This window comes from Catharus ustulatus, chromosome 7 (genome assembly GCF_009819885.2).
Source record: "Catharus ustulatus isolate bCatUst1 chromosome 7, bCatUst1.pri.v2, whole genome shotgun sequence".
NCBI lineage: Eukaryota > Metazoa > Chordata > Aves > Passeriformes > Turdidae > Catharus > Catharus ustulatus.
The window spans coordinates 40175750-40198431 of NC_046227.1; the positions used below are offsets into that span (position 1 = coordinate 40175750).

At 43.0% G+C, this 22682-nt stretch overlaps 1 protein-coding gene across 10 annotated transcripts in view; it reads left to right on the plus strand.

Moving 5' to 3' along the window:
* Positions 1-22682, plus strand: part of TANC1 (tetratricopeptide repeat, ankyrin repeat and coiled-coil containing 1) — a 65201-nt gene that overhangs the window by 7966 nt on the left and 34553 nt on the right. For 6 of the 10 annotated variants that reach the window (XM_033064847.1, XM_033064848.1, XM_033064855.1 and 3 more), the window contains exons 2-3: positions 11889-11963; positions 22168-22371. In XM_033064847.1, coding sequence (XP_032920738.1) covers positions 11889-11963; positions 22168-22371 — 279 coding nt within the window. Of the gene's footprint in view, positions 1-6708; positions 6809-11845; positions 11964-22167; positions 22372-22682 lie in introns of those variants that run through there. The other 4 variants (XM_033064854.2, XM_033064849.1, XM_033064850.1 and 1 more) reach the window with 4 other exon arrangements.

Sequence of the window (22682 nt, forward strand, 5' to 3'; positions counted from 1 at the left end):
TTTGTGCTTTCACTCAGGGTGCTTTGGTCTCCTTTCATAGCTAAAATGTCCTTTTGCTCCCCGCTCCCTGTTTTTCAGCTTCATAAACCTTCAGAGGTTTATCCAGCGTAGTGATGTCAGATTTCTGTGCTGTGTAGGTGATACATCACTGTGTAGGCTTTTTTCATCCATCATTGCCACTCCTGCATCTTGAAGTACATGCTTTCTAGTTCATGTACATGGAATTATTTAACTTTAAAAGTCCTGTTTCTCTTGCTGTGTTTCTGGAATTTCCTTTTTGCTCCCCATCTCGAGAGGGGGCCTGCTAAGCCACAGGCTTCATCTGTAAAATATTTTGTTACTAGAATAGTCAATTTTGCAATATCTTAGCTGTAAGTGCTTTGCCTCCATGTGTGAAGTGTGGAGTTACTTGTGTGCCTAAGGGATGTTCATTAGAATGTGGGAGCAAAGGGCTGGGCAGCTGAGCCTGTGAGAGTCATTTCTGCGCTGTGTGATTGGGAGCACTGCTGCGACATGGGCTTTGTTTCCTGAGGCGCTATCACCAGTTCAGTATTTCACATATTTTCTCGTCTGTAATTTCTAATGAGGGTGCTGGTTTGAAAGCAGAAGTTGCACTGGCTTTCAGAGTGAGCAGATCAGCCAGCCTGGCCGATGTGAGGTGTCCCAGATGTCGGTGTCCTGTCCCATGGGACAAGTCCTTGGGTGCTGGCAGAGAGCAGTTTGCTCTCAGCCCCGTGGGTGGGCAACTCCTCAGCCTGGGATCCTTGCTGGGCCGCAGAAGTGATGGTCAGTGATGGCAGCAGAGAGTTCTGCCACAGCCCTCACAGGAATTTAAATGTCTGCAGTCAAATCAAGAGCTGCCTTTGCAGTCTTGATGCTGTTGGAGTTGGTTCACTGAATTATCTAAATTTTTTCTGTAAATACTGTGTCAGCAGGTGCAGAGGTTATAGTTTGCAGTATTTGTGAGGTGACTGACTTGGTGAGGCACTCTGTGGAGCACTTCTCATTCACTTTTGAAGTCTAAATGGTTAAAATAATTTTGGGAATGCAGCTGGTCTTGAAGACATCTAGTTCTTCCTCATGTGCATTAGGGAATTCAGCTGTATCTAGATGTGTATGAAATTGGAAAACTTCATGCTTCTTAGGGTTCTAGTGAGCTTAAATATTTTAACTACATTATAAACATATACAATATATAAAATATATACAAAGTTACAGATCTGTATTTTGAATATCTGAGTGTTTTTTATCAGCTGTCCTTAATTCATGGTGATGCAAGTTAGAATTTGTGAATTATCAATAAATACAGATTTCCTCTGTATTTTAGACTTCTGTAATGCAGGATGGTGTTAAAAGAGAAAAAATCTCCACAGCCTACAGCAGAATTGTTTGCAGTCTCATTTTGCTCTACAGTAGAATTTCCCCCGATCAGTGATCCCAGCGTTAGTGGAATTTATCACCTTTTTATTTTTAAGAAAAGATCCCTGGGGGCCCAGCTCTGTCAGAATGACCGATACAGGGGCTGTGCCAGGTGACAGTGGCACAGCGGTGCCAGCGCTGTCTGGGGCCAGAGGTGATGCCAGAGGCACACGGGATATGGGGCAGTGGGAGGGGACAGGGGACGGGGGGCAGTGGGGCCATGGGAGGGGACAGGGGGCAGTGGGACAGTGTGGCCATGGGAGGGGACAGGGGGCAGTGGGACAGTGTGGCCATGGGAGGGGACAGGGGGCAGTGGGACAGTGTGACCATGGGAGGGGACAGGGGGCGGTGTGGCCATAGGAGGGGACAGAGGGCAGTGGGACAGTGTGGCCATGGGAGGGGGCAGTGTGGCCATGGGAGGGGACAGGGGACAGTGGGGCAGTGTGGCCATGGCTTGCTGCAGGCTGCTGGGTGCTCTCTTTGCCATGGCCAGCACCTTCTGCCTGCCCTGTGTCACATACTGTCACACCTGAGCAGTGGGAGCTGCTGTCACCTGTGTCTCCAAGCCCCTAAAGTGCATTTTCTGAAGTGTGTAGCATGAGAGGATGAGGAGCTGCTGCTTGTTTGCAGCATATTTATTTGATAATTTACTGCTATGAGACCAAAGGGTTCTGTAAAATGTTTGCTGCACTGCATAGAAGTTGTGTGTATGGTGTAGGTTGTTTTTTTGTGTTATTTCTGTTTGTTGGGGTTTTTTGGTTTATTGTTTGGGGTTTTTTTTTGCTTTGTTTTTTTTTTTAAGACTCGATCTTAGTCTTGGTTAAATTTAGCTCCAGCAGGAGAGAAGCTGGAACTTGTTAGGACACAGGAAATGCCCTGACAGGAGGTTTTTGATGTGTGTGTTTGTGTGTAAATGTGAACTCTGCAGCTCCACGATGGACTCAGGCCTGGGGACCTTTGGGTAGGTTTTACATCTTTAAATGTTGTCTTAGGTGCTCTTGGAACTTTGCTACATTAAATATTAAATATGTCTTAACTTGTCAAAAGCTGGTAGTTTTAAGTTAAATCCAAAGCTATCACTCTTAAAACAGCAGAGGTGTTTAATTGCTGAAAACACAGTTCAGATTTTATCTGCTTCAGTTTTGTTTTATATGAACAAACACTGGAATTTGTGTAGTCTAAAGATTGTACTTTTTTCTTTTCAGTCATTTACAATTAAACTAATCTATGTGTGTCTTAGCAGACGTCCCTTCCTCAGGACCTACATTTCTGACCATACTTTAACAAATTAAGTATTTCAACAATATCCAAATAAGAGTGAATAGAAGCACAGTATGACCTTTGCATTTTGAAATTTAAATGAGGTGGAAGTTGGTAGAGACTTTAATGTGTGGGCTGGGTTTGATTCTTTTTCTGTGTTGTGTGTGTGGGGTTTTTTGTTGCTTGGGTTTTTTTGTTGTTGCTTTTGAACAAGAATGACAAAACACAAAATAATTCTTAGTGTGAGTTTTAGAGGGAGATTGGTTTTGTGTTTTGCACCAGAAATGCCTTTGAATTCAGTTGATTATTTAGTTGATATGCTTCAAGGTCTGTTTTACACTGGGCTAAATACCACTGAGGTCACAAAGGGATTTTTTTGGTGTTGGTAAGGACTGAGTTCCTGGATTTTTCTACAAAATTTTCCGTCAATTGAATGTTTGAAGAGGAATATTGCTACCACAAAGTAGGCGTGGTAAGGTAAAATTTTCAGCACTTGCTAACTACTGATACAGAAAGTTTGTGTTCATGCAAGAATTACTTTGAAAAGTTAGGAGACAATGTGACAAGACATAAAGAGAAAACTTGGCTTTATGCTCCAATTATACTTGGCAAAGGTAGAATGGAGTATAGGAACACTGTGCCTTCTAGCATCATGTACTAATCTGTTGTGCAGTTTCAGAATTTAGTGGTGCTGGTATATTCAAAACTCTTGGAATTCATAGCGGGTGTGTATATTTTTGTTTATTTATTCTCTGTCTAAGCCATTCTTTGTGCCACTGTGGTATGTCACCAGATATTTTCTGTGAGTTTGCAGTAAGTCACCCAGTGATTGATGGCAGCAGCTTATGAAGTATTTTACACTCATTTTGAGGTACTGGGCATAGTTTGAAAGTCTGAGGGGAAAAAAAAGACCAAATTAATATTGTTTTTCTTCCCTGACCAAAAACACTGCACTTTGTCTTTAAAAGACAATAAGGACAGGAAAACTGAAGTGACATTGAATTATTTTGTTCTGCTGGAGTTGAAAGCTTTGTAAAAGTCTGCACCAGAGGAATATATGCTGGCTGGTTTGTCAGAGAGGACTTTTTTTTCTCTTTTTGCTCCTCCCATGCCCATGCAGAAGGTTCCGTGAGGCTCTTGCACCCTGTGTGCAGTGTGTGCCCCCAGAACTGCCCTGGGTCTCACTGGGGACCTGGGCTTCTCCAGAAAGCTCCTTTTGTGTGTCCCAGGCTGTCTGGCATCTGAGGAATCTCACACTGTCTCTCTATCTGGTAGAAATAAGTTTGATTTCCACTTGTTTTCATCGTCTCAGCTAATAGGAAAAACAGGTACTTTTCTTCTCAGTGAAACTTGCTTGAACTGAGCCTGCTTTCTTCAATTCTCAGCCTTCCCCAGGAGAAAAATTTAATTCTGTTTCTTTGCAGTTTTTCTTCTGTTGGCAGGATTTTGAGCTGAGTGGGTTCTTGTTGGCGTTGACTCTCTTCTCTTTGTGTATCAGTGAACTCCACTCCTGTGATGCACAGCAGGGCTTGTAGGCATCTCAGGAGCAGGTTAAGGGCACCCAGTATGTACTGCCCTGGCAAACTTGTAAAGATGTACAGGGACTGAAGATTTTAATGAATAATTACCTTTTGTATTTTAAGTATAAAAGTTTGTATTCCACTAGTAGCCAAATTTTTGTTGCGAGGATTTAAATTTATTTATTTTGGACACTTGCCTGTGGAAGGAATGCTTTCTGGCATCTGAGTTAGACACTTTAGTGGTGCTTGGCTGTTTAATTACTGAAAACAACAGGACAACTGTAAAATTTTAATAAATACGGGCTTGCCGGGTGTTCCGTATTTTTGGTAAGAACATGTAAGATCTTGTCTACACCAGGGAGTTACTGCAGGATGGGGGAGGATGTGAATGTGGAGCACTTTACCCCTTGTATAGACAAGCCTTTAATTTTTCCTGAGTGAACTCTGGGATGTTCTGGGTATTCCATGTTCTTGTCCTTAATTTGAGCTCTGCAGTGGCTGACAAGGAGTTCCACCTCAAGTGTGTGTCTAGTTCATGTGAATAATCTCCCTGGTGTGGGGTCTGTGTGTGAAGAGAGCCCAGCCACGCCACGCTGGCACTGGGGAGGCCTGGTGTGATCCCTGTGTGTGATCCCTGTGTGTGATCCCTGTGTGTGATCCCTGTGTGTGATCCCTGTGTGTGATCCTGGCTGTGATCCCCCGTGTGTGATCCCCGTGTGTGATCCCCGTGTGTGATCCCCGTGTGTGATCCCCGTGTGTGATCCCTGTGTGTGATCCCTGTGTGTGATCCCTGTGTGTGATCCCTGTGTGTGATCCCTGTGTGTGATCTCTGTGTGTGATCCCTGTGTGATCCCTGTGTGTGATCCCTGTGTGTGATCCCTGTGTGTGATCCCTGGCTGTGATCCCTGTGTGATTCCTGTGTGTGATCCCTGTGTGATCCCTGGCTGTGATCCCTGGCTGTGATCCCTGGTGTGATCCCTGGTGTGATCCCTGGCTGTGATCCCTGGCTGTGATCCCTGGCTGTGATCCCTGGCTGTGATCCTGTGTGTGATCCCTGTGTGTGATCCCTGTGTGTGATCCCTGGGTGTGATCCCTGTGTGTGATCCCTGTGTGTGATCCCTGTGTGTGATCCCTGTGTGTGATCCCTGTGTGTGATCCCTGGGTGTGATCCCTGGGTGTGATCCCTGTGTGTGATCCCTGTGTGTGATCCCTGTGTGTGATCCCTGTGTGTGATCCCTGTGTGTGATCCCTGTGTGTGATCCCTGTGTGTGATCCCTGTGTGTGATCCCTGGGTGTGATCCCTGTGTGTGATCCCTGGTGTGATCCCTGTGTGTGATCCCTGTGTGAGATCCCTGTGTGTGATCCCTGTGTGTGATCCCTGGTGTGATCCCTGGTGTGATCCCTGGGGAGGTGCTGCCTGTCAGGAGCGTGCACACAGCTGATATTAGTGATATCAATGCTGATATTAATGCTCTAACAAGGGCTCTCAGTGCCACTGCCTTGTACATTGAAATGGAAAGTGGTTCAAGGGGGAAGGAGTTGGGAGAACATGGATGTTTGAGTGTCTCCTTAGAGTTTACACTACAGAAGAATGCCTGAGTCTGTCTATAAAATAACTCCAGCAGGTAACCAAAAATGGAAGGTTTACAATTCACAAGAGACAGAAAAAGGCAGCATCCCAGGATCTGAGGTGAAAGCAGGGAGAGTAGTATTTGTGTTTTGCCTCATTTCAATGAGTGAGATTTCAGGAAACAGCCAAGTAATCTAGCAGTTTGTTGTGATTCAGGGGAGTGAGTGCCATTCCTTCTTCTGTACCTGCTGTGGGATCCTTCTTTTTTGCTGTATCATTTTCTCTAAGCACAGAGAAGATGAATTTCATCTGGGCCAATGCAGCAGGAGCACAGGGCTGACCCCACTGGCTGTCTTGTAAAGGCTCCACCAGCATGACCTTGAGAAAACTGGGCTTTGCTCCTCCTAGGTGACATGGAAATAAGTTTGTTGCCCTTCCTGCAGGCTGCTGGGAGCAGGAATGTGTTCTGAGATGCTCTAAGGTTGAAGAGGCAGTATACACAGATACCCAACATACTTTCTGGATTATGTCACTTATATGTCTGTTCTTTAGGCATCCTCAAAAATGTTAATGTTTAATTCCAAAGTTTGCTAATTTATTTTGTCCACAAAGATATATACCCTTCTTTTTGTGTGTGTGTGTGTAGTTGTGCAATTGTACTAATGTGTCTTGGACAGTCCAGTATGTTTGAGCTTTGTGTTCCTGCTCATTCCCACATTATAGGGTCACTTAGCACTTGCTTTTTAAGGAAATTTTTTTAGGAGGAGGAGGAGGGTTGCAGGAGGTACGTTATAGTAATTGGTATCTAGTACAGTATAGGTCACGTTACAGTAATTGTTACTAACTCTAACCCCAAACCAGCACAGGGATCCCTTTAGTTATGTTCTCTGAAGGAAATAATTTTGCTTTGTATTTTTGATTGAGGTTTCCAAGACTTTGTTGTGCGACTTGCCCTGACCAGGGGCTGGACCAGATGATCTTCAGAGGTCCTTTCCCACCTCAGCCATTCTGTGACTGTGCCCTAATCAAAGAAGTCCTAGTGAGTCCTGATGTTTCCTTTCTGTCACTTTAGGATATCTCAAGCTCATCACATACCATTCCACCTCTACTAGCTAAAGCTAACAGTAGTTATCCTAAGGAAGAAAACATCAACATCCATTTGTCATCAGAGTAGTATATTTTAAAAGCCACATTAAAACCTTCAGAAGTGTATACTTAGTAAAAAATATGTTCACCTCTGCCTGTGAAGTAGGAAGTAAGTAATGTGTTTGTGTACAGATTCTGGATGGAGCTCTGCATTTGATTTCTAGAAAAAGTGAGTGGCTGTGATTCCCAGCCATTTCAAGATCAGGTATTTTATGATTAGAGTTTATAGAAAACATACCATCTCAGAATTTCTAAGAGTATCTGACATGGGGAAGAAAAGATTGGCACCAAATATAGGTGCATGTTCTGGTCTGTGTTTAAATAGAGAGAAAACTCTTAGTGAAACAGGATGAAAATTCCATGAAAAAGCAGAGAATAAAATCCTGAAAATACCTGATAAGAAGGATGAAGAATGTAGGAGATCTGGAACTAGATATGATGAGGAGCTAAAATAGAAAGAAGCTGTGAGTTTTATCAACATCATCTTATATTATTGCTCAAGAAAATACAGCTGTCTGTATTAGTGTGATGTTTCTTTTAAAAAATAAAAATCTCAGGGATACTAGATTTGTTGAAAACCTGCAAAGTAGCTGTGATGATGAAAAAACTCACCTCTCTTCTGGACATAACACTGACCTGGTTTGGGATTTTATTGGATTAGTTAGTTTTAATTTTGTTTTGTAAGTCATAACTGAAGAAAGGGAAAACTGTAGAAAAAGGTAGATGGCTGTGGTCCTGGCATTTTCTCTGGAGGGTCTCAGCAGAATGGGAACAAAAAGTCTGAAACACCTCTGCTGTGGCCAGGTATTTTTCATACAAGGAAAAGCTGTGAACAGGTAAGATTTTCAGGTTGTGTTGACAGCTGCTGCTCTTCTTTCCCAGTGTAGCCAGACTGGTGATTCCACTTGTGATTCTCCAGGATTGCTGAATCCTTGGGCTTGGTTCAAACAGGGCTTACGACCTTTGAGGTGAAGAGTTCTGGCTTGTGAGTGCTCTCCATCTGCTTCAGTGAAGATCAGCTTCCTCCGTGCTTCAGGGTAGTGACGAGTATCTGGGGAGCAGCAATCTCTGAAATAGTGATAAAGAGTCATTTATGCAGTGTCTGGCACCTGCCCAGGAGTTTTGGACAGCAGTCAAGTGAAGTGACCAGCTATTCCCCTGTGCTGACAGCCCTCAGGGACACTGGCCAAAATAATCAGCAATTTGGTAAAATGGTAGCGTAGCAGAAAACTGGGTGACTTCAGGACTGAATAGTTACATCTGTGGCATCTGAGAAATTAAATCTAGGTCCAGACTGTGGGAAAAAAGTGACGGCAAAAGCACATTCTAGCAGCTAACATGATAATGAGGTTTTTCTCACACTTCCTCATCTTTCACCTCCTATTGTATTTTAATAGTGCTTCAGGGCATAATTCCACTTCAGAAGTGAACAGCAAACTGGAAACCTTGCTGTTCTTTTGCAGTTTCCTTTTAAACTGCTGCATAGCTTTCACTGGGTCAGGTGAGAGGGAGAAAATGTGGAGTATCTCATAGGTAAGTTTGATAATAATTAGACGATTGAATGAAGAGCGACTAACACAAATGTACTACAGCTTATCTGTATTGTATATCTTTTGTACCTTTATTGATCTTTCTGCATGAGAAATACCTACATAGGGTAAAGACCATAATTGTTTAGGGTATTGTTTAAAATATTTCAATAATAACTGTTTAACTTTAGTGGGTCTGGCTAAATATAGCCTATTGGAAACAATACATATAGCATGTTTTACTTGGCTGTAGGGACAGAGAGTCAGGGACAGACCTCTCCAGTGAATGCTTTATCATTTTCATTCATGCACTTGAATGATCATAACAGAAATAGATCTCACTGGAAGTTGCATCTTAAAAAGTAAAAACACTGTTCTCTTCAAATGTCTGTTCATTCATGAATCAGTAATTTAATATATGGGGATGTGCCCTCTGTTTTTTACAAAATGCTAGCTGTAGGTGACCCAAATGTAGTAAGTTTAAAGGATTGTTTTACTTATTGTCTGAATTTGTTGTATGAATACCTTGCTCCTTTAAGTATTGTTTTTTGCTGTATATTCCTCTTGTTTGAAGTCTGCAGTTCAGCTAAAGGACTTTGAATTTGCCATAAAAGGGAAGTGTTGGAACTTTTCTGTGTGACACATAGAATGGCACTCTGAATGTGTTTGTAGGCAGTGAAAGCAGCTCTGACTAAATGAAGTTTTCTGAAGCTCAGGATCTTGGGATTCAAATGTTTGAATCTTTGGATTCAGAAATGCAAAATACACTTTTAAAAATACAGATTATTTGAAGTATATGTTTAATAAATCTCACACTGAAGGGTAGCAAATCCTTAAGTACTTCTGTGCAGACAGTGGACTAAGATGTTCTACCTTTTATTTCTTTGCAAATAGATGCTCACTGGTTTTCAGGATCTAAATAAGGAAGCTTGAACACAGCTGTGGGTAGTAATGTAAGGAGTGTAAATGTCAGGAGTTCTGGGCAGTAGCTCACTTGCTTACCTGCCGTGTGGCATTAGTTTATTTGACCTCTGCAGCAGTGATGGACTCCTGTGGGTAGATCTTGGAAAATAGTCCTCTCTGAGAGGTGAGGGAGGTGGAGCAGGAGCTGTGAATCATCCTGTTCCTGATGTCAGGGTCTTCAGTAGTAGCTTCATATGGAAAACACTCCCATGCAAGGAAGTTGCTGAGTTTTAAGGAGAGACTTGCAGGCTGAGGGAAAATATGGAGAGGTTTTTCCATCTCTGCTTTTCAGAGGGGATCCCTCAGATAATGAAGTACTTAACTTAGAAAGGTTGAGAAATGAACTGTTGTGTGTTCCTGTGCTCCTGACTCTTTCCATGAGCTGTGTTTTATAAAGCTTTTATAAAGAAGCTGATCATTACAAATTACTGAATTGAGAGACTTTCTGCCCTTTCCCCCCTGCTCCGAGCAGGAAGCAGTTGTATGGAATGTCTTCTGCATCTCAACACAAACAGTTGAACTGGTGGGAGGACAGCACCCGTTTGAAAATGCTCTTGGTGTGAGCTGGGAATCCACCTTTGTCAGCAGCTGACAGCACCTTCAGTTCCACAAGCAGAAGAGTTCTCTTGGGATGTTATTACTAGCACTCTGGGGTGACAAGTCCACAATTAATACCCATTTTAAAATGGGAAAGATAATTTTAAAATCTTTAAGAAACCCAACAAAACACCAAACAAAGAGTTTCATGCAGAATTTAAAAACTGGAATTTAGAAAATGTAAACTAGAGTTGTTTACCAAAGGGAAGCACTTGCAGTAGCTGAAAGGGTTCCTGAAGTCTGAGTCAGGGAGTGATTCTACTTCAGCTTAGCTGTGAGGAGACAGAAGGTGCAGTGTGCTTAGAAAGGCAGTGTCCCACATTACTGGAAAATGTCCTATTCGTATCCTTTAAAACAAAACAACATCCAGTACCTTGTGCCTGGTTCAAGGCATGACCAATTATCAGTGCACACTACCACTGTTCACTTTGGTTGGTGTTCCTGAGGTGTGAACCGTGAGTATGGAGAAATGCATTGCCTGAAGCTGAAAAGGAAGGAAATGAACTTTATTTCCAGGTAGCAGGCACTTTTCATATCTCCTCTGAATGAGCAGCCATCTTGCATGCCAGTGCTGTGCTGTGTTGGAACAGATCCTTGAAGAACTCTTTGCACAGTAGGGGAATTGGCCTCAATTCCAAGAAGAGAAAATCTAGGATGGAATTGTCCTTGATTCCTTTTATTTGGTCTCTCATTAACACTTATCCATGTTCTAAGAATAGGAAGTAGAGTTCTGGTTCTATATCAAGCCTGTCTGTTCTGGTTAATAGAAAATTCATACTACTATTTGCAAAATAAGAAAGTGAAATATAATATGTGACTTTTCAGGTCTTCCTTTTTTTCCTCAGCATGGTTCCTGTGTTGTCCCTGTCCTGTGTGACACCTGGCAGTGCCACACCCAGCATGGTTCCTGGGCTGTTGCTGATTTCTCTTTCTCTGCTTTATTTCATCAAACTAAGAGAATCCATTTCTTTCTGAGGAATCCATCATTTTTGGGTGGAAAACTTTTGCTTTTTCTGTCTCACGTGGGGTTCGTGGCAGTCTGTCACCTAAGACACCATAGCCAGATTACTTTTTCCCCCCTTCTTGTTGCATATTCCATACTGCAAGTTTTCTAAAATGTGATACCTTTTGAATTTTTCAATAGAGAAAACAAATTATGATTCACAGATGCTCCCAGAAAGCTTTTTGAGAAAGAGGTACGCTTCGTAATTCTGTTTTCCTTGCTCTGTAACTGAAGCTACTTATGTGAAAGAACTGTCATTCAGGTTTATCAACCCAAATATATTTTTCTTATGCTTCTTACTGCTCTGAGATCTGCAGCTGGTGCTCACCTGAGGTTGACTGTGAAGTGTGCCGTGTGGCAGACAGGAAGCATTGAGGGATGGAGGAGGTTGTTGCTCAGGTGCCCTGTGTGCTGTGTGTGGGGACAGAATGAGGGTGAAACTGTGTCCTGCTGTTGTCCCCCTGTACAGTCCTGCAGGTGGCATTCCCAGCTGGCACCAGGCTGTTCCCACTGCTGCCAGTCAGGCTGCTGAAGTCTGGTCAGGAGTTAGAGTTTGATTTTAGTTTATTTTTGATGGAGTGCCTTACAGCAACTTACTCAGGTTTAGCCCTGTAACTGCAATTGGATGTGGAATGTGGAGAATGCTGCATTATTTTTCTGTACCAGAAGACAGCAAACTCTTATTTGCTTAGTTAAAGTATTGAAACATCCCTTGTGCATCAGTACTTTGCTTAACCAAGTGACACTGTGAGAAATAAATGTAACTACCAGAATGTTTCTTCTAGTTACCCCACTGTTTTATTTGTATTGATCCTGTTTTTTGTTTCAACATGTATGAATGGGCATTGCATTTATTTTTGTTTCTCTCTGTAATTCTCTAGGAGCAGCATTTAAAATGTTAAAGGCCGTTCTGAAAAAGAGTCGAGAGGGTGGCAAAGGGACCAAGAAAGACCCAGGTATGAATATTACTGTGATGTTTTATACCCAGAGGAGTTGAGCACTGTGCACCCAGGAGTGTCCACGCTGTGGGGCAGCAGGGCTTGTCCTGGGCAGCTCCAGGACACTTGTTCTGCATCTCCAGTGAGAACAGGTGCTCCTGGAAATCCTGAGAGCAGGCTGTGTGTGCTGGGCTGCCTGGTTGTGATTGTGGGAATCCTGAGAGCAGGCTGTGTGTGCTGGGCTGCCTGGTTGTGATTGTGGGAATCCTGAGAGCAGGCTGTGTGTGCTGTGCTGCCCTGGTTGTGATTGTGGGAATCCTGAGAGCAGGCTGTGTGTGCTGTGCTGCCTGGTTGTGATTGTGGGAATCCTGAGAGCAGGCTGTGTGTGTGCTGTGCTGCCTGGTTGTGATTCTGGGAATCCTGAGAGCAGGCTGTGTGTGCTGTGCTGCCCTGGTTGTGATTGTGGGAATCCTGAGAGCAGGCTGTGTGTGCTGGGCTGCCCTGGTTGTGATTCTGGGAATCCTGAGAGCAGGCTGTGTGTGCTGTGCTGCCCTGGTTGTGATTGTGGGAATCCTGAGAGCAGGCTGTGTGTGCTGGGCTGCCCTGGTTGTGGTTGTGGGAATCCTGAGAGCAGGCTGTGTGTGCTGGGCTGCCTGGTTGTGATTGTGGGAATCCTGAGAGCAGGCTGTGTGTGCTGTGCTGCCTGGTTGTGATTCTGGGAATCCTGAGAGCAGGCTGTGTGTGCTGTGCTGCCCTGGTTGTGATTGTGGGAATCCTGAGAGCAGGCTGTGTGTGCTGGGCTGCCCTGGTTGTGATTCTGGGAATCCTGAGAGCAGGCTGTGTGTGCTGTGCTGCCCTGGTTGTGATTGTGGGAATCCTGAGAGCAGGCTGTGTGTGCTGGGCTGCCCTGGTTGTGGTTGTGGGAATCCTGAGAGCAGGCTGTGTGTGCTGTGCTGCCTGGTTGTGATTGTGGGAATCCTGAGAGCAGGCTGTGTGTGCTGTGCTGCCTGGTTGTGATTGTGGGAATCCTGAGAGCAGGCTGTGTGTGCTGGGCTGCCCTGGTTGTGATTCTGGGAATCCTGAGAGCAGGCTGTGTGTGCTGTGCTGCCTGGTTGTGATTGTGGGAATCCTGAGAGCAGGCTGTGTGTGCTGTGCTGCCCTGGTTGTGATTGTGGGAATCCTGAGAGCAGGCTGTGTGTGCTGGGCTGCCCTGGTTGTGATTGTGGAAGTCCTGAGAGCAGGCTGTGTGTGCTGTGCTGCCCTGGTTGTGCTCATGCAGGTGTTGGTGGCTGCTGTGAACTGCCTGCTCTGTGCCAGGCCTGCTGAAGTCTTTGCTGCAGTGCCTGGAGAGCTCATGGACCTGAGTGAAAGTTACCTGTTTTTCAGAGTTACATTTTTAACTTCAGACTGTTAATGTAGAAGAACATTTCTGATTTTCTGATGAGTTTGATCCTAAATTATCCAAAAGAGTAAATTTATGCTCTTTGGCAACATGAGCTTCTTAATCCCTGAGTAAAGTATAAATAAATAAATCTGGCCACTTCTTAAATACATAAAGAATAGAGCATAATAAAGCTGACACATCCTTGTTTATTGGAACCTTTAAAACAACAGTCCTGTTGTCTTTGAAAGCAAGTTATATACGTGTCTTGCATTGCACTTTTAAAATTGTGTAGTTACACTGAGCCCTACAAGTGGAGGGTGTTTTCACTGTTCTTTTGCAAAAGCCAGGTCTGAGTTCATCTGGCAGGTAATGTGCTGTTCTTCAGGAAATTTCTATGGTCTTGTAAGTTTGTGCTCTGCCACAGTTCTTTTCTAAATGACTGGACGATGGGAGCTATGCTGACTGGAAAGAGCACTGACACTAGATCAGACGTGCACAGAAATGATCTCAGAACAAGACCAAAGGCATCCTGTCCATTCTGAGTGTGCTGCTGACTTGAAGTCACCAGCTGGGGTTGTTTAAAGAGAGTGGACTAAAGATTCCTGTGGTGAGGCTTTCACTGGTACATTTTTTTGTTAAAATACTAGATGGAAGTTGGTTTTGGCTCAAAAGGAAAATTGGTCTGCTTAGAATGAAGCTCTGACCAGGCCTTGATTAAAATCTGAAGCTTAGAAAAACCTTTTTCCTGTAGGTCAGAAGGCATGACTTTTTATTTTAGGATCTCATGACATCTGTCTGTATTCATATGTGCAAAAGAAGATTTTTCTCTGTTTTTGCAAATAAAATGCAGCTGTAATTGTGAGCAACAAGGGAAGATTGTTAGATCGTGGGAAGTTTTTTGGTTTAATTTTTGGTTTGGTGGATTTGTTTATTTGTTTGGGGTTTTTTGTTGTTTTTTAAGCAGAGCTCCAGAGTTTCATGTATTAATTAGATGTTATGGAAACCAAGTATTGAGAAAAAAATTGGTGAATAATGCCTGACTGGTGAGAGCTAGAGCAAGGAGGAGTTCAGGAGCAGCTTTTTAAAAGAAAGTAAATAATTTATATATTGGATTTCAGAGATTTAGGGATTTTTTTTTATTTGAAGATGATGTGAAAAGTTTGAAGAGAGATATGTGCATTTTATTCTGTTCTGTGTTACACCAGGGCTCCCTGTGAAGTCCAGTCTGGTTTTTTCTCTTTCTCTGTTGTTCCAAAGCACATTCCAATTCTTTCAACTCTAAGACATTTCTCCACTTTTAGAAAAGATGTGAAGCAAGGCAGAGAACATTGGTCTTTGTAGAGCTTACTTTTCTCGCTCATCTCCCTGATCTTTAAAGTGAAAACAGGAAGAAACTGAAGGGTTTTTTGATTGTAGTTTTCCCACTTCACCACCCTTTGGATATGGAGTAGCAACAAGAGCTCTGAATTTCCTGGTGTCTGAAGAGGGTAGAAATGCACCCCAGTAATGGGAGCTGTGGACGTGGCCATGGCCGTTCCTTCCAACTGCTGTTGGAGAGAGGAATGCAGTAGTAAATTTAGATTTACCTCAGATTTACCTGAGCTTCTCTCAGCTCTGGGGGCACATGGGCCTGACTTTTTGCTTATGAGGCTTTGGAAAAGTTTCCAGGTTTTTCAGAGCTTCTGAATGCGGGAGGAAGGAGATGGTGCCTCTCAGTAGGGCCACCCTGAACACAGGTGGGAAGACTGCATGATCTTTTTTGAGTATGTTCATGGTCTTTTTTGAGTATGTTCTTGTTTAGGAGTGATGCTGAGGAGCTGGAAGGGTAAAAGCACCAGGGGTCATGGTGGGCAGCCCAGCCAGTGCAGGAGGGACGCCAGGGTGATGCAGCTGTGCCCTGACCACGTAGGACAATTTGGAGTCTAACTGGAAGGGGTTTAGGCTAAACTGCAGCAGCTTCTTCTTGAACTGAAGTAACCCCAGCTGTCCCATGGGCTGCATGGAGGGAGCGCCTGGAAGTCTGTGTAATTCAGATCTGAGTGGGATGATTCCTGTTTGACTGAATAGAGCTTCCTGTTTGTGTGTTAACTCTGATGGGTTTTACAGCTGCTGGCCTCCTGGAACTAGTGCAAGTAGCAGTGGTGTGGTTTTTTCTGGATTGAAGGCAGGCACTTCTGGAATATTAAAAAGTGTAAAAGGGTTAAAGCACAAAAAGAAATCAGTGCTTTTTTTAAAAGTAGCTTGTGTGGTTTTTGATATGAGAATTTTTCATTGGCTCGGACATAAGGGCTTAATAGATGAAACTGTGCATAATATTTTTGAAATATAGCTGCTGGGCATATTGATTGTGAGTTCTAATAGATTCTTAAATTTGGTGTTACCATGAAAAAGAGGGTTGCAAGAGCTAGTATTGATGCTTTCCAAGAGAGACTGAAGTGCTCTGCTGAAGATTTGTACAATGTCTCTGTAGAAATAACTTCTGCCTTGATCAGGTGAAAGGCTGTCACGTGGAAATGTCACTTTTGGAAAAATGATGCCTCAAGCACCACCAAAAGCAGTAATTGGAGGTACATTGTTGGGCTCAAACCCTGCAGTTGCTTCAGTAGAAATTCTACAAATGTTTTCTTAAAACGGGTTTATTTAGATGTGGCTGTTGTAGAACTAGATAAAATCTAAATTAAGCAAAATAAGTGTGTTTAAACATGCACATATGTAATTATCAATTTGTGCAAACATACATGAACACAGGTGAGAAGAGCTGTGTAGGCAGCAAGTTGTGTAGAACAGCTTTTGCAAGCAAAGCTCATGGAAGTTATTTCTAAGTGTGGATTTGAAGACAAAAGTGGTTCATGTCCTACTTAGGTAAATAGATGTACCAAATGAGCAAAATTTCAAACAAACCTGTTTTTTTACCCAGACATACAACTTTTTCTGCATCCAGATTTTTTCTGGTTTTCTGCAGCATGAAGAAACCTGTCTTTATAACCCTTCAGACATAGTTATTTCCATACAACAGAGATAACTGTCTGCAAGTTGATTCTTTTCTCTTGTTCTTCCTTGCATACTTGGTAAAGGACAGAACCTGAGGAGGAAAACCCACAGTCTGCACTTTAAGTTAAGCTTTAAGTTAAGCTTAAAGTTACAGAAAGCTATGTGAGGAATGTTTGAAACCAAGAGGAGGAGGGTAAACAGGAAGATTAATTTTTGTGTCCCAGAAAATAATCAGTGTGTTTACATGTCTCATATAAAATGCACAGCTGGAAATATGCAGCTGGAAATGTACAGCACTTACTCCCAGTTTTCCCTTATTTCTCAAGGTTTTTAGTCTCAGAAACAAAGTATAAAGTGGTACTTTCTTCTCTTTGTTATCCTATTGTCATCAAATAAATTTTATCTCTTTAAACTCTTCCTTGGAGATTTCTCTGCAGTGGGGCTGGCAGAGTTGTCTCACCTTGTGGCCTCTGCTGAGGGTACACCTTCTCTTTCCTTACTCTTTGTCTTTTGCTTTGCTTTCTTAGTGCACTTTATTTTCTAGATTTAAGGCAATCTCATCGCTTTGACTATTTCTGCCCTGTGTTTCTACCAGCCATAGAATTGTGTGTTTCTGCTCTCTCTCCTTTGTTCTCATAGTTGAGGTTTACTTGTTGTCCAGTTTATTTCCTTGAGGTTTTTAACTTGACCTCTGTAACCACAAGGAGATGATCTGCCTCTGGCCTCGGCTGAAAGGAGCTGGCTGTTTTTGTTTTAATATAGCATACAAATTTTATGTTAATGACACAGTTCAAGCAATCAGAGCCGGGAGACTTATTCAAGTTCAGGTTCTACCAGGTTACTTTTAAGTCCTGTCTGTGCCTATGATGAAGGTGATAGTAAAAAGAATATACATAATATCTTCAGAATATAAACAGAAAATACTTCTTAATTATGGTCAGTTAAGAAATTCTACAGACCTAGTCATTCTTAGATGCTTAATAATGCTTCAGAGATAAATTTGTATTACTATTTCCTGTTAGGTTTCTGTACTTCCATCTGCTTTCCAGCTGCATTCGTTTTCTTTAACTGTCCCAAACTCAGCAGCTTGCCTGCATTGGAGAATCTGCTTTTTTTTTACTTACTAAGCAAAAGCTCATTCAGTATAAAATACATGTAAGGTATTTTAATTTAAAAAGACAATAAAATCCTGTGTATGAAGTTTCTGCAGAACATGCTGAGTTATTTCAGATGGCTTTGGAGTAGCGTGAGCGTTGTCATTCTGTTGACCCAATCTCAGGCCTGAAGGAACACAAATAATGGCAGTATTGTGCTTAGTTTGCAGTTCTTCCTGCACTAAATCCCATCAGAAGTTGAACATCAAATGTAGTACATGGTATGCCTGGAAACTTCATTGATGTCAGTAGAAATTCAGTGGGGTAAGTAGTTGGGACTTTAGGTTTTTCATCTTCAAGGGTGGTTAGATATTAATAGTAGTGGTAAAATAACAAGGGACAGATTATTATGTAAACAAAAAGATAATGTTTAAAATGTAGCAAGGGTAGTGCTTTAAAGGCAGAGAATCTGGAAAAACAAGGTGGGTGGTTTTGATTTCTGAAATAAAAGTTATTGAAGTACTTATGAATTTGTATACATCAGACTTTCAGGGATAGCCTGCATATTTAGATTTTTTTAAAATTTGGTCTGCAAAAAGGGTTCATATTAATAGATCTTTCTTGTGTCTTGTTTGATTCAGATCTTGAATTTTTACAGTACTTTTTGACACTTAGTTTGCATTTGCATTAGTTTCCTTCCTCTTCTATCTTTGAGTGAAATATGAGTGTGCAGCCTTTTGAATGTTTGTACAGACTGGAGCCTTTATTTCTGCATTATGCTCCATTGTAGGTTGGTGTGTCATTAGTTACTTTTATTTGTCTGCCTTGCCCTTTAGGAATATTGTATACTAAGCGTTGGATGAAATCTCTGGATTCAAAATTGCCTCTCTTATTCACATCATCAGATACAATTAAGAAATTGAAATTATACTGAGTATTCTTTTTCATAAGTAAAATGGCTTTCAAAGGCAAGAGCTGTGATCGCTCATAGGAGGTTCCACCACCCCTGGTTTACTTTCTCCCTTTCCTTTCCCAGGCCCCTGCTGCAAGCCTGATGTGCAGCACTGGGGCAGCACTAGGAATGGAAAACAGAAATGTGCTGAAATTCACTGTCACTGGAGGATTTTGTTTGGGGTTTTTTTTGGTGTTTTTTGTTGTTGTTGTTATTATTTATTGTTTGTTTGTTTGTGGTTTTTAAGAATTACTTGCCTGTAGCAGTAAAGGTTTGATTCTCAACTGACTGTCATCTAAATGCAGGTTTTAACTCCTCTGTCTTGCATTACATCTCACTCAGCATTTCTGACTAATACACTGAACTGAGCTGAGAGCATCAAGGCTTCAGGTACCACTCTGGAAAACTGAAAGACCATTAAAGAAAATAAGTTTGCCTTTTAAAATCTAAATATGTAAATCCAATTGGCCTTTTCTGTCCAAAAGCTCTGTGATATTAGGCTTTGAATTTTAAGAGTAAAGGGCATTTGTGGTACATAAAGTACACATTCACTGTCTGGAACATTGAACTTGGAATGGAATACTTTTAAGTTTCAGTTTGACTTTTTGTTGTTATTCTAAAAATATCGTGCAATAGAAGAAGCATTGTTTCATGCTTAAAATATGGAGCTGGGTTTGATTATCTTGTGTTGCTTTGCCCACTTTCAGCTGCTCTTGTCACTTATTAAAGAGCTTAAGTTTTTTTCTGAACATTGAGTATTTAATGTGGTAAATGTCTTTTCAGAAGCTAATGTATCCCATGTACGTATAAGCACCCGCCCTCAAAAAAAATTCTGCCCTTGAAACACATATGCAAATTACTTCAGTGGTCTGAATAACCTCTGTTTTTCACTGTTTTATTTTAAAATTATTGGGTTTTTTTAAGAGCTACAGGAGAACATTAATGTTTTGTGTACTGATAAAGTAATCCAAAGTGCAGAAATAAATGCCAGAATGTGAGCAAATAACGTCAAGTACAAGCAGAGTTGGCAAAGACTGGCCATTTGAACCATTTATTCTAATTTTGCCTGGGTTGTTTCTCACTCAGTGCACTTCACTGCTTCCTTTGCTAGGGTGTAATGAGTTTGCTTCCCATTGCATGCTAGTTTCTCTCTTTTTCTGGTCTTCCCAGAGTCTCGAGAGCAAAAGGATGAAATGTTGCTCTCTCCTCATGCGTGCATTTTCCATGGCAGCAGTCTGTGTCCTGTCCCAGAAGACTCCACTTGGCAGGAGTGGCTCTGCAGCCAGTGATGGTGCTGTGAGACTGGATTGCCTTGTCTTGGTGGTGTGAGACTGGATTGCCTTGTCCTGGTGCTGGTGTGAGCCTGGATTGCCTTGTCCTGGTGCTGGTGTGAGACTGGATTGCCTTGTCCTGGTGCTGGTGTGAGACTGGATTGCCTTGTCCTGGTGCTGGTGTGAGCCTGGATTGCCTTGTCCTGGTGCTGGTGTGAGACTGGATTGCCTTGTCCTGGTGCTGGTGTGAGACTGGATTGCCTTGTCCTGGTGCTGGTGTGAGACTGGATTGACTTGTCCTGGTGCTGGTGTGAGACTGGATTGACTTGTCCTGGTGCTGGTGTGAGACTGGATTGCCTTGTCCTGGTGCTGGTGTGAGACTGGATTGCCTTGTCCTGGTGCTGGTGTGAGACTGGATTGCCTTGTCCTGGTGCTGGTGTGCACAGACTGGATTGCCTTGTCCTGGTGCTGGTGTGAGACTGGATTGCCTTGTCCTGGTGCTGGTGTGAGACTGGATTGCCTTGTCCTGGTGCTGGTGTGAGACTGGATTGCCTTGTCCTGGTGCTGTGAGACTGGATTGCCTTGTCCTGGTGCTGTGAGCCTGGATTGCCTTGTCCTGATGCTGTGAGCCTGGATTGCCTTGTCCTGGTGCTGGTGTGAGACTGGATTGCCTTGTCCTGGTGCTGGTGTGAGACTGGATTGCCTTGTCCTGGTGCTGGTGTGAGACTGGATTGCCTTGTCCTGGTGCTGGTGTGAGACTGGATTGCCTTGTCCTGGTGCTGGTGTGAGACTGGATTGCCTTGTCCTGGTGCTGGTGTGAGACTGGATTGCCTTGTCCTGGTGCTGTGAGACTGGATTGCCTTGTCCTGGTGCTGTGAGCCTGGATTGCCTTGTCCTGATGCTGTGAGCCTGGATTGCCTTGTCCTGGTGCTGGTGTGCACAGACTGGATTGCCTTGTCCTGGTGCTGGTGTGAGCCTGGATTGCCTTGTCCTGGTGCTGGTGTGAGACAGGATTGCCTTGTCCTGGTGCTGGTGTGCACAGACTGGATTGCCTTGTCCTGGTGCTGGTGTGAGACTGGATTGCCTTGTCCTGGTGCTGGTGTGAGACTGGATTGCCTTGTCCTGGTGCTGTGAGCCTGGATTGCCTTGTCCTGGTGCTGGTGTGAGACAGGATTGTCTTGTCCTGGTGCTGTGAGCCTGGATTGCCTTGTCCTGGTGCTGGTGTGCACAGACTGGATTGCCTTGTCCTGGTACTGGTGTGAGACTGGATTGTCTTGTCCTGGTGCTGGTGTGAGACTGGATTGCCTTGTCCTGGTGCTGGTGTGCACAGAGTGGATTGCTGGTGGTGTGCACAGACTGGATTGCCTTGTCCTGGTGCTGGTGTGCACAGACTGGATTGCCTTGTCCTGGTGCTGGTGTGCACAGACTGGATTGCCTTGTCCTGCCTGGGCACACTGGGACCCTGCACTCCCCTGGCCTCCTGGATTGCCCTCTCCCAAGCTGGGCCGGGTGTGTGCACACGCACACACACACTTTGAAACATGTCAGTTTTGAAAGACACAACCCTTCCAGGGCAGGGCTTAGTGTTTTACAATAAAAATGAAGCACCTTGTATTCAGTCACTGAGCCATGTTACAGAGTTCTGTGGGCACTTGCCTGTCAGTTCTATTGAAAGAATATCAAACCCACTGGGCTTGGTAGTCCTTAAACAGTTTCTTACTGCTTAAACATAGAGATGCCTTCTTCTGGAAGGGACTTTCCTTGTTCTTACAGCTGTAGTGTCCTTCTGAACTTGTGGTAGTGTGTAATCACATCCAAATGTTGGACGTGGTGGTGTCCTTCACTCCATGGGGCTCACAGGGAGCCTTGGTCCTGCACAGGATACAACAGCATCCTGCACTTTTTTCTTTTTTAATGCAGAACTACAGAATTTAAGATTTCTTCTGTTGTAGCATGATTTAATATCAGGTATTTTTCTTAAGTGGGTTGAGTCTTGTTTCAGTTTAGTAGGAAGGTTAAGGGAGAGTCTTTGTCCTCTTATTAGTACTGAAAGTGGAAAAGCAAATCTTGGACTGCCCATCTGTGAGTGTATCTATTATTAATTCACCTTTTTACATGTAGGGGGTAACCCAGCCCTCCTTTAACTAGTTCAGTAAACAGCATTTCAGGTGGTCCTGACTTTCATGCTAATACAGTGATGCTAAAACACCTTTTTAGTTTGAAAAATACTTTTATCTTCTTAGGAAACTTAACCCTAAGGATGAAATCTGAAAAGTGCTGACTGTTAAAAGTGAGATTTTTTTTCCCTGCCTTTTTCTCTTTATTATATTAAATTAAAATGTTGCTAACTTGTTTACTTACATTTTCCCAGTGGTTGTCTGGATTCTGCAGTGGAGGTGGCATGGTAGAGCAAGTCACACTCAGTTGTTGCTGGCAAATGTTTTATTGTGTTAAATACTAATGTTTCAATGCAACTCTAGGCTGTTTATTTTGGCACATCACCTAATAGATGACAAAATTTTATTTTTAGCAGGTGACTGCTGCCCAGAGGATGCCTCACAGGTTACAGCAACATCTGGCCACAATGCAGATTTCCCCAGTGGCGAGCAGCCAGGCTCCCAGGACACTTACAGAGCAAACTTGGCCAAGGGAGTCTCAATGTCACTGCCGTCCTCTCCCCTGCTGCCACGCCAGTCCTATCTGATGCAGGCAAGAGCAAACAAGAAGTCTCCAGGTAAGATGAAGCAACGAGCAACTGGAATCTTCAGAACATGTTAATTCGGTTATTGATAAATGTTGCATAAATTAACCTAGTAAAATCATACTAAACTTGCAACAAAAGCCAGAGCAGTGCGTGTTTCCAGGTTAAAAAAGTAATTGGTTATTAAATAGAATGTGTTGTTTCATGTGGCAAAAAATGAATTCTATTTGGTGTTGCAAATACTTATATTGAAGTGTCTGAATATGATTAAACCTGGTTATTTATGGTTATTTTATCAGGTGGAGGACTACTACAAAAAGCTTTGTTTGTGCATGTGTTAGTGA